The 16324-nt window shown below is 43.8% G+C and overlaps 2 protein-coding genes across 3 annotated transcripts in view; one reads left to right on the forward strand and one right to left on the reverse strand.

The window, feature by feature from the left end:
• The window catches only part of UPK1A (uroplakin 1A), a gene marked incomplete at its 5' end in the record, with an annotated part of 14106 nt that extends 7292 nt beyond the window's left edge, over positions 1–6814 (forward strand). The window contains 4 exons of the mRNA XM_082273745.1: positions 940–1047; positions 1481–1660; positions 3289–3372; positions 6731–6814. Of these exons, the coding sequence (XP_082129871.1) occupies positions 940–1047; positions 1481–1660; positions 3289–3372; positions 6731–6775 (417 nt within the window). The 3' untranslated portion in view covers positions 6776–6814. The remainder of the gene's footprint in view (positions 1–939; positions 1048–1480; positions 1661–3288; positions 3373–6730) is intronic.
• Positions 6815–12811: 5997 nt separating this feature from the next.
• APLP1 (amyloid beta precursor like protein 1) overlaps positions 12812–16324 on the reverse strand; it is an 86431-nt gene continuing 82918 nt past the window's right edge. For both annotated transcript variants that reach the window (XM_082273903.1, XM_082273902.1), the window contains 2 exons: positions 15633–15776; positions 12812–13752 (listed from right to left, as the gene is read on the reverse strand). In XM_082273903.1, coding sequence (XP_082130029.1) covers positions 13654–13752; positions 15633–15776 — 243 coding nt within the window. In that variant the 3' untranslated portion in view covers positions 12812–13653. The remainder of the gene's footprint in view (positions 13753–15632; positions 15777–16324) is intronic.

Consider the following 16324-nt stretch of genomic DNA (forward strand, 5'->3'; position numbering starts at 1 on the left):
TGAGTCTTAGGGATATGGGGAGGGATGGATTTGGGATTTACACAAAGGGGTGGATGGGAGTTATAGGAAGGGTTGGTAAATGGGCTACTGTTAAGGTTACAGACTAGGTGAATCTTGGGGATATGGGGAGGGGGGTGTGTGGGATTTACGCAGGCTGGATATGAGTTATCGGAAGGGTTGGGGTATGAACTACTGTTGAGGTTACAGGCTAGGTGAGTCTTGGTGGTATGGGGGGGGGGGGGGGGGGGTGTTGGGATTTACGCAGAGGGTTGGGTGGGTTTGAGTTATGGGAAGGGTTGATGTACGGGCTACTAGCTACTACTGAGGTTACAGGCTAGGGAAGTCTTGGGGATCTGGGAAAGAGTTGGGTGTGAGTTGTGGGAAAGGTTGGTGTATACCCTACAGTTGAGGTTACAGACTAGGTGAATCTTGGGGATACGAAGAGGGTTGAGTGAGTGTGAATTATGTAAATGGTTGGTGTATGGACTTGCTGAATCTTGGGGATATGGGTTGGGTGTGATATTTACATTAGGGGTTGGATGTGGGATCTTGGGAAGGTTTGGTGTATGAGCCTCTTAAAGGTTACAGGCTTAATGAGTTCTGGGGATTCGCAGAGGGTCAGGTGGGAGTTATGGGAAGGGTTGATGTATGGGCTACTATTGAGGTTACAGGTTTAGTCCTGGGAATACAGGGAGGATTGCTGTGTGGGTTGTGGGCTGGGTGAATATTTATCAAAGTGTGTGCAAGGTTCACAAGCCCTAAGAATTCCCCTATTATAAATGTATGAAAATAAATATTGGTTGACCTCTCTTGCTTTGCACATTGTTTTTTTTTCTGGCTTTTTGTTCCAAGGTTTGGTTTTTAGTGTTCTGTGATTTTCCATAGATGTTGTTCAGCAGGTTGCTTGATGTGTGTCACACTCACTCATTCTCTTTCTAGATGGTAAATTCCAATGTGATAAAGCAGCAGATGCTTAACTACTATTCAAGAAATGATACGAATCAGGGCCTGGATGTCACCATGTTCTGGAACAGAATTATGCTGGAGGTAAGCACATGGGGTTCTGCCAATATGACTTGACTTTCTCCATTTTTGATGGGGCAATCTAGATTTTTGAAATGGGTACCATTGGTTTCATAGACATGGTTTGGATGGAAAACCAAATTTAAAACTTAAAATTTAGCTGGCCCACTTCTAAAAATGTTGGCATTGTGGAATATTGCTCTGATATTTGGGTATCTTTCAATACTACTCCGATACCTTACCCAGGGCTGGCCCAAGACATTTTGCTGCCTGGGTCCAAGAATAAAATTCCAATGAACCCAGTGGGACCTATGGTAGGGCCAGCCCTGACCTTACCCACATCTTTCAAGTTCTGCCCATTGAGCGTCACACAGTTTAACACTGATTTTGCATTTTATGATTTGGTGCTGCAGCTAACTGAATTGTCTAACGCGCAATGTATCTTCTTGCCTTGCAGAAAAGTTGCTGCGGTGTGGACGGGCCTGCTGACTGGATCAACTATGGCTCCTCTTTCCGCAATCTCTATCCTGAGAGTACTGCACCCTGGCCGTTTTGGTGCTGTGCAAGAGATAACAACTTTCAGATCAAAAATCAAGCAGCCTGCAGCGTCGGACTTTCCCCGTATGTTAATGCCCAGGTAAGAAGTGATAGCTATTTTATCAGCTACGATGACATTGGTGAAAAGCAGAGAGGGGCATGCAATCTCCAGACCCTAAAAATGGGGTGGACTTTAAGCTAAGTGGGGCTCCTGATTAGGTGAAATGATTGTTTCATAGCAGCTCTCTAATGCTCAGGAGGGTTTTTATAAAGCCCCCCGGTTTAGTCAGTGTATGTAGAGTAAAAGTATGAGAGCCCACGGTTCAGTCCAGATAAGAGTTTTATTTGTCGCAATGAAAAAAAGTGTACTAGAATTGACAGCGAATATGTTTCAGTTGTTAGCCCTAATAAAGGGTGGTCCTTGTATAAGCCCCAAAAAGAGTTGGATGTCAAGTCTTAAGACACTTATGACAAACAACGTTATCTTGACTTAATTCGGAAACTTTAAGCTTTCACTCTATAGAAGCCAATCTGAAGAGGACAGAACTCTGTGTATATGAGCTGCAAAACTCTGATTTGGTGAACTGAAGATCACAACACTATAACACTGGCCTTAAACAGAAGAAATGGGCTCCTCTATTGGCCCCATGGAAGGGCTCCTCTATTGGCCCCATGGAAGGGCTCCTCTATTGGCCCCATGGAAGGGCTCCTCTATTGGCCCCATGGAAGGGCTCCTCTATTGGCCCCATGGATGGGCTCCTCTATTGGCCCCATGGATGGGCTCCTCTATTGGCCCCATGGATGGGCTCCTCTATTGGCCCCATGGATGGGCTCCTCTATTGGCCCCATGGATGGGCTCCTCTATTGGCCCCATGGATGGGCTCCTCTATTGGCCCCATGGATGGGCTCCTCTATTGGCCCCATGGATGGGCTCCTCTATTGGCCCCATGGATGGGCTCCTCTATTGGCCCCATGGATGGGCTCCTCTATTGGCCCCATGGATGGGCTCCTCTATTGGCCCCATGGATGGGCTCCTCTATTGGCCCCATGGATGGGCTCCTCTATTGGCCCCATGGATGGGCTCCTCTATTGGCCCCATGGATGGGCTCCTCTATTGGCCCCATGGATGGGCTCCTCTATTGGCCCCATGGATGGGCTCCTCTATTGGCCCCATGGATGGGCTCCTCTATTGGCCCCATGGATGGGCTCCTCTATTGGCCCCATGGATGGGCTCCTCTATTGGCCCCATGGATGGGCTCCTCTATTGGCCCCATGGATGGGCTCCTCTATTTTTCTTTTTGAGCCACAAAGGAAAATTTTCCTTCCCGATTGTTACAAAAGAGATATCGCAGAAAAGAAAGCCCCCAACAAATGTTCTAAACTTGGTTACAATCATTAGTTGCACCTTCATTAGATTCACCAATAACTATGTAGAATAAGGGCCTACCTAATTGGGAATATACTGAATGGATTTCCTTTTTTTTCAATCTGATTGTATGATTTTCTTTCGCTTTGGCAATTGCCATGGAAGCACTTGCCAGATTTCAGTAGAACAGGAAGGAATTGATATGCCCTCATACTAAACAGCTGCTGGTGAATCAGAAGGGTATTGGGCAGAGACCGTATAGATGGTAACGTGGGCAACCTTGGACTTGCGATAGGAATATCAGATATGTCACACAGGAATACCTGAGATGTAAGACCTTAATTTTCAAACTTTTCTTCCAGGGCTGTTCGGACCACATAATACACGCCATCAACAGCTACACTTGGGGGATCTCCTGGTTTGGGTTTGCTATCCTAATGTGGACGGTAAGTTAGACACAATCCAGAAGGCTTCAACTTGCTATTTACCAATCTGTGACAACGAGTTCTTCTTGGGTGCTGTAGTGCATTTGTTAAAATAATTGTATGCAACAGTGACTTCAATGGCTATACAGAAGTTCTGTTCATGGATGGGGCACCATAGACCTTCTTGGCTTTTGGCCCTTAACCACTTAAGCCCCGGAGGATTTGGCTGCTAAAGGACCAGGGTTTTTTTTGCGATTTTTTTACTGCGTGACTTTAACGGACAATTGCGCGGTCGTGCGACGCTGTACCTAAACGAATTTGACGTCCTTTTTTTCCCACAAACAGAGCTTTCTTTTGGTGGTATTTGATCACCTGTGCGATTTTTTGATCACGCGCTATAAACAAAAAAAGAGCGTAAATTTTGCAAAAATAACAATATTTTTCACATTTTTTTATATGAAATTCCCCAAAAAAAAAAGTAAAAATCAAAATTTTTTAACATTTTTCGGCCAATTTGTTTTATGCTACCTATGTTTGGTAAAAAAAATCGCAAAAAGCGTATTTTGATTGGTTTGCGCAAAAGTTATCGCGTTTACTAACAAAGAGAAAGATTTTTGTCATTTTTGGTGTTTTTTTTTTTAACGCGTAATGGCGGCGATCTGCGATTTTTTTTTTCGGTACTGCGACATTGCGGCGGACAGATCGGACCCTTGACTGACATTTTTGACACTTTTGGGGTTACCAGTGACATTACTGCAGTAATCAGTGCTATACATATGCACTGTTACTGCAAAAATGACACTGGCAGGGAAGGGGTTAACTTTATTGGACAGGGAGGGGTTAAGTGTGTCCTAGGGGCGTGATTCTAACTGTGTAGGGACATTCCTATTGGTGTAAAAGCAAAGATCAACCGTTCTACATAGTAGAATGGACAGATCTTCACTTTTACACAGGGAGAACTGACAGGCAGCTTGTTTACACAAGCTGCTCTCTTTCTCCCTTCACAGGAGCGATCGCAGTGTGACTGGCGGACATCGAGTCCGCCGGTCACACGCACTGACTTGCCTGTGAACGAGCCGCGGCGCGCGCCCGCCCGCGATAGGCTCGCAAGTCAGTGACAGGCAAGTGACGTACCGATACGTCACTCTGCCTGGCCGGGGCTGACCGCCGCAGTATATAGTCGTGCGGCGGTCGGCAACCGGTTAAAGGATGAACTCTTTAACGTGGCTCAAAATTCAATGAACATTTCTAACCATCTTTCCTGCATGGTTCTAGTTTTTTTTTTTTTGTGGGGGGTTGGGGGAGGGTTTTGGATCTGGTTGAGTTTTTATGGTGATTTCTTTAGCTACTGGGGAGATAGCCCTTTTCTTTCTGTATGGTCACCAAGACAAGAAGGGAGCAAAGTCCCTTTCGAATGTGGGCATAGGCCGTAATAAAAATATTCTATTAAATGGTAATAAGATATCAAAGAAGAGCACCCCTGTCAGGCTTTAAGTGCCCTCCATGTCCCAACTTATGTGATAGGCAAGACAGGAAGTGAATGAATAAGCAGCAGAGATGAAGATGGCCGAATAAAATATAACTAAAATTATAACCCTTCCCACTGTAGGCAAAATAAAAAAAGATTTGGCTGAGGTTACCCAATGAAGGCTCGCCCTTGGTCTACAAAGACAACAATGGGTCCCCTTCGCCCACAATGGCAGAATAAATCTAAAATTATAGCTCTTCCCTACTGTAGTCAAAATAAAAAAGTAATTTGGCTGTGGTGGCCCAGTGAGGGCTCACCCTTGTCCCCACTTCTTGTGTGGTAGGCATCACAGGAAGTGAGTGGAGATGCAGATGGAAGAATCAACCGGTCTAAAGCAACTCTTCACCGCTGTAGGCAAGATAAAAAATAATTGGCTTGACCTTGGCCCAACGGGGGCTTGCCTTTGGCCCTACAAAGACAACAATGACCCCTCTTCCCCCACGGAGTACGAATTCCCAACAGAGTATGTAAAAACATCCTTGCCACATGGTTGGGGGGGGGCTAGTGGAACCCAGATTGCTTTGGGGAGGTTGGCAGACTCCTTGTCCAGCTTCCCCAGCCCCTCTTATGTGTAAGTCACCCTGTGTCTATTAGGGGCACAGGGTGACCAAGAACCCCAGTCAGGTCTGCACTAATCAGACTCGCTATACAACCACAGCATTTGGTGTTACCCCGGTTATCCTGGGTTCTATATGTGTGGTTTGTGTTGAAAGAGTGAGGGGCTCTTTCACTTGGGACAATAATATTTCTGGACAATATCCCTCAGGAAATATATAAACGGCTTGACATAACAGATTGCTAGAATATTGCAGGAGTGTCTCATAGACCCTTGCTAGTGGGGTGGGATTTGTTATTAAGTACCTGCATCCCATTGTTCTTCTATTGTTTCTGTTTGCCTTAAGATAAACTTATTATGGGCTGTATATGTTTATGTGGATTGGCTGCTAAGGGGTAGGGGTTGTCCCAGAGTGTATATCTCTTTGTGAATGTGTTTGAATAAACAGTTTGATTTTGTTTGACTCCAAAACTTGTACAGTCGAGTTCTTGGGGTAACTATAGCCAGATTCACGGATCTCGTGTTCCAGAGCTAAGGAAGCAGATTCTTGGCGGAGATACCCAGTTGGGGGTGTACACTACACTATAGCTCAAATTATTTTATGTATTTTTTTTTTTTTTTTTTAAAACATTTTGGTCTTGGCAATCTCCCAAAAATTTACCTCTAAACTTTATTATAACTTATTTTTTTTTTTTTTTTACATGAACCAGTTTGTGAAAATGAACCAGTTTGTGAAAATGCGATCTAAAGTGTAATTGAAGTTCAACAATAAAATGCCTACCGAACTTTAGTGTTTGAAATGGGCCAGCTTGGGCAGGTGCTATAATGGGTATTGCTGTAGCTTATGAGCACAATACTGATTGCCTACACTATTACAGGAACTTGTATAACGCCGTCAATTTACATATATAGTACATTCACATCAGTCCCTGCCCCCAAGGAGCTTACAATCTAAGGTTCCGAACTCGCATTTATACATGCACATACCAGTGTAAATTTAAACAAGAGCCAATTCATCTACCAGCATGTCTTTGGATTGTGGGAGGAAACCGGAGTACTCGGAGAATATGCAAACTCCAGGCAGGTCGTGCAATGGTAGGGATTCAAACCGATGACCTTAGTGTTGCTAGGTGGGAGTGCTAACCACTTGGTCACTGTGCTGCCCACAGTACCCTTGGATATTTTTTCAAAATTTGGACATAATGGATGATATACTGGTGTTTAGTACACCAACCAGATTTTATGTTCTGTAAATGCTTTTGGCCATCTTCTAACCTCTCCCCTCTTTCTTTCAGATGCTGGTGATGTTTGCCACCATGTACCACTACTTCAGCATGTGAGGCCTGAAATTTGGACACTGTATGGGGACCTGAGGAGGAACCACTGATCCCCCCCCCCTACAAATATTTAGGACTACTTGTTCCTCTGCGATAAGCAGTGCATATAATGTAAATAAAGAAAAAAAATTGGTGTCACCCTGGACTCCCAAGCTATTTTTGGCTTGGCAGTTTCTCATTTTAGAGGTTACCTGTAGATCAAACTGCTTTTGGGGTCACACATTATATCTGCTTGAAGTGGGTATATTATCAACATAGCAGCCACTTTGTGTCCCTTGATGGTTTCGAAGGTGGGTCCTCTTGAACGTTCATAAAGTGCTGTGGCGAAGGTTACCGCTCCACCGTCATCGCCGTGTACGGATATAACATGTCAGCGTCCGCCTGCACAGCTTGCCGATTTTATTGTATAGGCTGTTTATGTTCTGGTGTAAATTGTTGTTTTTTTTTTTTATATTTTTTTTTTCTAAAAAATGGGATGTTGATTAAAACACTGCCCCCCACCCTGATGATGTTCCAATTGTTAAATATGGAATGTGTTGAGGAAGATACCCCCCCCCCTTTCCGAGCTGAGAATAAAATTGTTTGATGAAGCAGACTTTCATTTGACCAACTCTACTGTCTATTTTTATGTGCTTTTTTTTTGTTTATATAATAAATAAATGTGTTCTTATAATGTAATTTGAGTTTTATGTGTTGTGTTTTTTTGTATATAAAAATGGAGATGCAACTTTACATTACAGCAGGGGTGGGCAACCTGCAGCCCTCCAGTTGTAAAATGACATGTCCCATGAGGCATTGCAAGACTGGCAGTTACAAGCATGACTCTACATATTCCATGAGGCATTGCAAGACTAAAGGACCATACACACTATATAAGATTTTCTGAAGACTTTTTCCTTCAGATTTACCTTTTCTGTGTAGTGCAGGGGCCAGCCAGATTGCATACAAATTGAAAGTGTTTAGGTTTGACCTCATATGGTTTTGGTAAGTCTAAAGGAAAAAGTCTTCAGAAAATCTTATAGTGTGTATGGCCCATTAGTTACAGTAACACAATAGGCTCGGTGTGACTTTAAGTGAGACCCCAGCAGGTAGTGCCCGGCGTCTCCATCCCTATAGCAAGAAAAAAAGAGGTTGAAGGATTATAAGAGGTGCATGAAAGTCAGCCGGCCCCCGGTCTGATGTACTCGACCTCCAGTCTGTCACCAACCAAGTAGACCTGTCTCTTTATACAAAGAACAGGGGTTTAGTTGACACACATTTGCAAACGCATGTGAAAGCTGCAGAGCTCTTGTAATCCTTCAACCTCTTTTTTCATTAGTTGCAGTACAACCATGACTTGCAGAGGCATAATAAAACTTGTAGTTCTGCCAACAGCTGGAGGGCCGCAGGTTGCCTGCCCTTGGTCTACAGGCAGAAGTCGCATACAAGTTGGATGAAAGTAGTGCAGGGACTTTTTCTAAAGTTGGAGCAACTTCAGTCACATTAATAGGAAACGCATTCCTTTAAATCTATGGGATTCCACATGTCATGCAACTTTGGGTGCGGCAAGTTGCATCCAAAGTCGTGGTGTGTGAACCGGAGCCAAATGAGAACTGTAATTGCTTTAAAGCCCAACTGTAGCAAAAACCCATTCAATTCCTCAGCCTATAAGTCCAATTTGGGAATGCTGGCCATATATTGTGCAGGTTCACATCTAGGGTGATGCCCTCGTAGAGTCTCCTTATGCTTTCTGAACACCAGGGCATGTAAGATAATACCAAAGTCTCAGGGAAGGAAAGATAACACTGGTGGTTTTAATTTGGTGGTCTCTCTGACTGCCAACCAGATCAGAGATTTTAATTGGTGTACAAAGGAATGGTGGTAGTGTTAACTTTAAAAGTTAGTAACCCATGTTGGCCAGAAAGTCCTCCATTGCGAGTTCCTCTGAATCGTTTTACTAATCTGGTGGGATTTTCCAGTCCTCAGGGCTAAGCCTCCCCAATGAACATTTTGCTAGAGTGCCAATTAGGGGTGGGCAATGGGAGTGCAAAGGTTATATTTTGCATTTGGTATTTAAAATTTATGATAAAAGGGTCCTTTAAGGAGTACAGGTTTTGCAATGACCTTGGTATGAGCCCATGCATAGGCTATGAACATAAGTTTTCTTAGCAAGCAGTAAATAGGCTTTAGAACAAGCCCTCACTGACCTCTCTAGCTGCAAGCATTGGGGAGCGATTCATCCTCAAGTATCAAGGGATTTTTTTCTTTCTCGGAACCTTCATGCGAATCCATGGCCAGGCCATGCCCGTTAAAGTATTCTTAGCAAACAGGCTTTAAGACAAGCCCTCATTCACCTCACTAGCTGCAGGCATTGTGAAGTGATTTATCCTCAAGTAACACACAAACTCTAAAGCAGGGTTGCAGTCAGTTGAACAGCTTTAAGCAGCTTCTGTTTCTATGTATTAGATGGCTGGCAAAGCCACAGCTGAAAGAGGAACTATGGTTTCAACCCCCTCCGTTGTGAATCTTGTGGATGAATTGCTCCACAGTGCTTGCATCTTCATAGATCAGTGAGGGCTTGCTTTAAAGCACTTTCTGTTTTAAGAATGTGTTAATATTTAAATGACCATTGTGTTGCTGTATGTTTACATTGAAAAGAACCTGCGCTCAGATCTCCAAGACTTTGTTTCGCTTCTTTATTGCTGCTATGCACACCACATTTCCTAGGCATTGGAGGTCCTCTACTGACCCAAGTGCAGGTTGGGTCATTAAATTATGCCTCCTAAAGAAAAGTCATTGGGAGGATAACTAGGATCAAAATAGTAATTCTAGGGAATCGCTGCCCTGATGGAGTACCCCTTCATACTACTCAAGACTAAGAAATGCAGTATAGAGTCCCTGGGTTCTGTTTATGGACATGCTAGGCTAGCATCTAAGTACTACGTCTTCTCCTGGACTCAGCTGGACCCCAAGCTTTTCATCGCCTTGACATTCAATGATGGGCCAATAGACCTTTTTCTCAACTGGAGCCAGGCAGAGTAAAGGACTGTGTTGCAGGGTCTGGTCCACCATGCCACTAACCTCACAACCCCTTGGCTCCCTCTTTATTTTAGTTCTTCAAGCTCTCTTGCCTCGTCATACTACTTAAGACCTATATGATTCAGTATGGAGCCCCTGTGTTCTCTTTATGGACACACCAACTTTCTCACATTCTCTCGAATCCAACAGGCCCCCCAAGTATTCTTTGCCTGGACATTCAAGAAGAGCCCAACAGACCTTTTCCTCAACTTGGAGCAGGGTGGACTCCAGCTAGGGACTATGTTGTAGGGTCTGGTCCACCATGCCACTCACCCCACAACCCTTTGCCGCCTTCTCTATTTTGGTTCTTTGGGCTCACATTTTACCTCTTCCTAATACTCAAGACACACATAATGCAGTATGGGATCCCAGGGTTGTCTTTATGGACACACCCAGTTTCAAACCTCCTCTTGACTCCAATGGACCCTCAAGTTTCCATTGCCTGGACGTTCGAAAATAGTCAGACCATTTTCCTCAACTGGAGTCCCGCTAGGGACTATGTTGCAAGGTCTGGTCCACCAGGCTGCAAAACCCAAACTTAAGCCTCGTACACACGTGTCGAAATTCGGCAGGGAATTTTCATCCGACGACCGATCTGCCGATTTTCGGCTTGTTAGTATGATGCTTCCAACAACCAACTCCGACTTTTTGGCTGAAAAAAATCTGGTGTGCAGGCTATAAAATTTTTGTCCGCCGTCAAAACGTGTCTGATTTTCGTGCAGTCAGTACAGATTTCGACAGGGAAAAATCTAATGAGCAAGACTGGGCATGCTCAGAGAAGAAAGAACACAAAGAAAGCAAACCAACACATGACATCACTTCTGAAGTAGAATTTTGTCAGGCGAGAAAATTTGTGTGCAGTCTAGGCACATTCCAACCAACAAAACACCACTCTGGACAAAAGACGGACGATCGGTCGGCCAATAATCGTTGCGTGTGTACTAGGCTTTAGTGCAAGAGAAGTGAGTTGGCTGTAATTAAAAAGGAAAACAACTGACAACCAGGTTATCACACATGCTACAGTTTTAATGCATGATGATAAGACAACTGTTAAACATTTTTTTTTTATTTAGTCTCCAAAGTCTGCGGTTGGCATCCTGAAACTACAAAGTATGCGGCTGACTCGGCCTAGTCTGCATGGTATAAAGCCTGACTGTGACGGGACTGAGAAGCAAACACACGTGACGGTAAACGCAGCCTACAGCCATGTCCCGGGGGGGGTTTTCTCCGGCCGATGACGCCATGCATCGGTTTTGTTACAATGCGGCGTAAGGTCTAGGACCTTTTCTCATGCCACCCCCCTGCACCCAGTAACCTGGATCTGGTCAATTCCGTGGAAAAGGTCATATTTTATTGTTACGTAGGGATTAAGAACGGGACAAAAAAAGGCCTCTTATTACTGATCTAAAACACATATGTACACACATATATACAACGACTATCGGTACGACCGGCTGCCGGGAAGTGCAGCCGCTACAATCCGTGTGTAATAAAGTTGCTGACGTGGCGGGGTGTTCAGTACAGGGAATAAAGTGCCACCATTGGGGTTTGGTTTTGGTCCGGTGAGCCCCCAGAAGTTACTGGGGCGCCTTTTGGTGGATCCAACCGCGAGTTAACTAAACAAACTGGTGTTTTTTTTTTCCTCACTAAGAGGGTGTATTTATAAAAAAAATTTGCGTAGCTGTTTGTCCATCTTATTTAGCGAAATTGCAGATTGCCATTCATTGAAAGTATGGGGAAAATACCTAATTTTGGCCACTAGATGGGGTTGAGGAGCATACTATATGATAAAATCTGCCATCTAGTGGCCATAGAGGGGTATTTTCCCCATTAATTTTCATTAAATAACATTCAATCTGCAGAGAATATATTTCAAGAATGTTCGATTTTGCCTGTTTTACACAGAATTAGAGTACATGCCATTTCGAAGTACGAACAGCTATCCAATTTTTTTTTTTTAACTGCATCTTTTAGTATCTACAGACCAAAATTTGTTGGTTATTTCCTTATTTCTCAAGATGCCTTGACCATGGTTCATTCTTTCTCATCCTTGCCTTCATTCTCAGATATGGTTGGCATACAACCGCCGGATAGTGCACACAACGTAACACTGCTCTATGGTTTGGCTAGCGTAAGAAATCGCTGGCATGCCAAAAAAAAAATACGAGTGTTGGCGTGGCTTTAAAAATGTTCTACACGGCACATGGTGAAATAGTGGCGGCTGTGTATGGAGGAATCGCAGTCGTGTGCCGAGGCCGACGCACAAGTCAGTCGCCTGTGTCCACGAAGATGTCATTGAGTTAAAGAAACGGCATCATTGAACGCAGTTTGGTCCCTAAAAAGGCCTTCAATGTACCTATGCAGAGAGTGAACTTTCAGCTACAACAAGCTTAAAGGGGGGGGCCTGTCTTAAAGCAAGACTCCTCTGTAATTAGGCTGCGATGAACGCGGGTGTTCGCTGAACCGCCCCTCGCCAACTCCTGCTGGGAACGGGTGAACATCAGCCAAAATAAATTTTGCTCCTCAACTCCACCTAGTGGTCCAAATGCGGTATTTTCCCCATTTACACTGTTTCAATGAATGACAGTCAATTTTTCTTTTGGATAGAGAAGAGGCTTCAAGCTCCTCAACTCCACCTAGTGGTCAAAATGCGATATTTTCCCCATTTACACTGTTTCAATGAATGACAGCCAATTTTGTTTTTTGGATAGAGAAGAGGCTTCAAGCTCCTCAACTCCACCTAGTGGTCAAAATACGTTATTTTCTCCATTTACACTGTTTCAATGAATGACAGTCAATTTTGTTTTTTTGGATAGAGAAGAGGCTTCAATCCATTGTCATGTTTTTATTGCAGTCTGTGACCCCCTGTTGAGAAACGCCCCCTGTAGGCCTTGGCAGTTTTCCCAGAACAGGAAGTAATAGATGTCCTCCAATGGGGACACAGCAATAAAAACTTCATAGAGTCTAATCTTTTGCCTATCCAAAAAACACAAAAAGAAAAGTTGGGTTGCTGCTTCCATCAGCGCCTAATGAGCCGGGGTATCTCGCTTGACCAGCCAGCGCTCCTTTGGCCTTTAACGACCAATCAAAGCCCCAGACTGACACATATTGATTCTACAAAGGTAGTTTCTGTTCACAACACTTGAAAAGCGAAACCTTGCGCCGCGGGAAAACGCCCCTGAAGATTCACCGCCATCGAGCGCAAGATAGGGGAGGGCGGGGTTACAGGCAATCTCTGGTTTTTCTGCTCCTGGAAGGATGTCAGACGAGGGCGGGACCTTTCCTTACCTAGCCACAGAAAGGTTGAACGTTAAATAAATTATGAAGCAGCAAAAAGAGTGAAGGGGGGGGGGGGCTGATAGAATCGGAAGCCATCGATGCTGCAATGCATTGCTGGTTTCTCTGCAATAAGTGAAAATGCCATTAGCAGGGATTTGGGGGGGTGGGGGCTTGCAGTTACGGTAGGGGGTGACTAATAATCGGGGAATATCTCACAACGAGAGGTTAGTGCTGACCGTCTCTTTTTTCCCTTCGTAGTCATAAATAATTTAAGTGCATTCACAGGGGAGAGAGGCGGACGCTTTTAACCCGTTGTGACCTAGATGCTAACTGACTAGGATCTGGTATGGTGCGCCGTCGTTCCTGAAGTAAGAGGGTAGGAAAGGGGGGGGGATGGGGTCAAGAATTCTTTAGCTGCACCCCCTTCCTATTAAATTTTACCTGTTTGTCCCCCACCCCTGACCTATATTGTACCTCCCCCGAAGTAAAACCCCTTCCCTTCTGCCCAAAAATAATAGAACCCGCCGACACCCCCGCTCCGGCCCTCAGTTGTTCTCTTCCAGGTATCTGTAGGTTGGGTTTTCGTAGCCCTGGTTCTGCATCTTGCTCAGGTGTTTGTCCTCGGGGGTCCTGGAAGCTTCCACCTGCAACAGAAAAAAATAAAAGGGGGGTTGGTTAAAATGGCCCTCAACTTTAAAGACAATTTATAACATGTTAGACAGAAATTTTCTTTAACTCTTAGTTTTCTACTACAATATAGTTCTAACTAGGCCAGACAAAAATGTATTCTTTTTTTGGATAGGGCAAGAAAGGGTTAGAGAAGTTTTTTCAGCTTTTATACTTTGCGATTCTTTCCAACAATTTTCAAGTTCTGGGGAACCCCTGCTGAATTCAACTCATTGATAGTCAATGGGAAAATGCCCCCGACATTGGTAATTAGTGAGAATGCTCCTTACATCAGTGGTATGTGGGAAGAATGTTCCTTCCATCTGTGGCCAATGGAAGGAAAGACCCTTTCATTTTGGTCAATGGGAAGAATGCTCCTTCCATCAGTGGTCAGTGGGAAGAATGAGCCTTACATTGGTGGCCAATGGGAAGAATGAGCCTTACATTGGTGGCCAATGGGAAGAATGAGCCTTACATTGGTGGTCAATGGGAAGAATGAGCCTTACATTGGTGGCCAATGGGAAGAATGAGCCTTACATTGGTGGCAAATGGGAAGAATGCCCCTTACATTAGTGGGAAGAATGCCCCTTACATTGGTGGCCAGTGGGAAGAATGCCCCTTACATTGGTGGCCAGTGGGAAGAATGCCCCTTACATTGGTGGCCAATGGGATGAATGCCCCTTACACCGGTGGCCAATGGGAAGAATGCTCCTTACATTGGAGGTCAGTGGGAAGAATGTTCCTTAAATTGATGATCAGTAGGAAGAATGTCCCTTACATTAGTGGCCAAATGGGAAGAATGCTCCTTACATTGGTGGCCAGTGGAAGAATGCTCCTTACACTGGTGGCCAGTGGGAAGAATGCTCCTTACACCGGTGGCCAGTGGAAGAATGCTTCTTACACTGGTGGCCAATAAGAAGAATGCTCTTTACACTGGTGGCCAATAAGAAGAATGCTCTTTACACTTATGGCCAGTGGGAAGAATGCCTCCTACATTGGTGATCAGAGGGAAGAATGATCTTTACATTAGTGGCCAATGGAAACAATGCTCCTTACATTGGTGGTCACCCTTACAAAAAGTTATAAAGATCATCAGTGTCATGAAGCCAGCTTTGACAAGTGATGTTGACCCCGGAACTATGCAGGCCCCCTTGAGTCCCAATGAATTGTTTGAGAATAGCTGGGTTAGAGCTTCTGATTTTATTGATTTTTTACCCCGTTGGGTAAGTTCCTTTGTGGGACAATGAAGACCCAATAAAAAAAACACATTCTTAGCAGTCTGGGAAGGATTATAACTTTTGGCAATATTTTTTTTTTTTTTGCTGTCCATGTCTTCTTGTCCCCATGACATCTGTTACTGCCCCCCTCCCATCCCATATTTCTTGTCCTGGACAAGGACAAGAAGTAAGGGAAAAATGTCCCCAATGGGATCACAGAATTAGGAACCAGACAAAAATTATATTCAACATTTTTTGGATTCAGGCTTTAATGACAACTGCCGACTCCTTTTGAAGATGTGATTTGCCTCTGGCTTCAGTACTTTGAGACATTGACCTGGAACCAGCATGCATCCAGTGAAGTCAGAGTAAGCTGGAACTCATGAGCATACTCGTTCCAAAGATAGAACTGAAGACCAAGGATCAAGCAGCATCTTCAGAAGGGGAATGTACCATTGGAACCCCTCCATTTTTTATCCTACTTTAGGTTTGCTTTAAATGTATAAATGGGCCACACGGTAAGGGAAGGGCAATCAATAAAATTACAAACTGTTGACGATCGACACCGAATGCCTCTTCGGTTATTAAGGTAGGACAGGACATGAGACAAAAGACTGGAACTGGCACAAAGATGATCTCACCTCGATAATCCCATGGCTGATGGTCCCATAGGGTTTGCGTCGGATCAGAAGCAGGCTGATAATTATAACCATCGCCACGGCAACAGCCACCACCAACAAGCCAATCAGAGCTCCTCGGTTAAAGGGGACCAGAGTGTCTGGTTCCTGCAGAAAAGGATTATTACTGCGTTAGGGCCCAATTAGAGAGTGATTATGTTAAGTTGTCATGGTGATGCGGTGTCTTCTGTAGGCCAGTCATGGTCAAAAGGACCCCAACAAGAAAGAGCAATGACATTGTACAAATGTAATACAATATTCATTAGAAAGTAAATCATAAAATGTGGGTTAAATAGCTATAAACAGTAATAAAAAAAAAAAAAAAAAAAATTGACAATATAGCACAGGTACCTTTTTTTTTGCAACACATTAATTCATTTATTATTCTTTATTTATGATAGTAAAAATCAAGATGGTTAACAAAAAAAAAAGACTGAAATACTAGCAATATTATTGCTTTTTACCAATAACTGCAGTTGATAGTAAATCTAATCATAATTATCGTCACTAATAATGATCCATAATCATTATTAGTATTATCAATATTCTTCTTTCTCCTTCTCATTTTTAATATAGAACTAGAGAATTCAGTGTAATAAATATCATCATGATTAATAATAATAAAAATAATAATATTAACATAAATATGACTAGTA

The sequence above is a fragment of the Pelophylax lessonae genome (assembly GCF_965119305.1).
Source record: "Pelophylax lessonae genome assembly, chromosome: 12".
Lineage (NCBI taxonomy): Eukaryota > Metazoa > Chordata > Amphibia > Anura > Ranidae > Pelophylax > Pelophylax lessonae.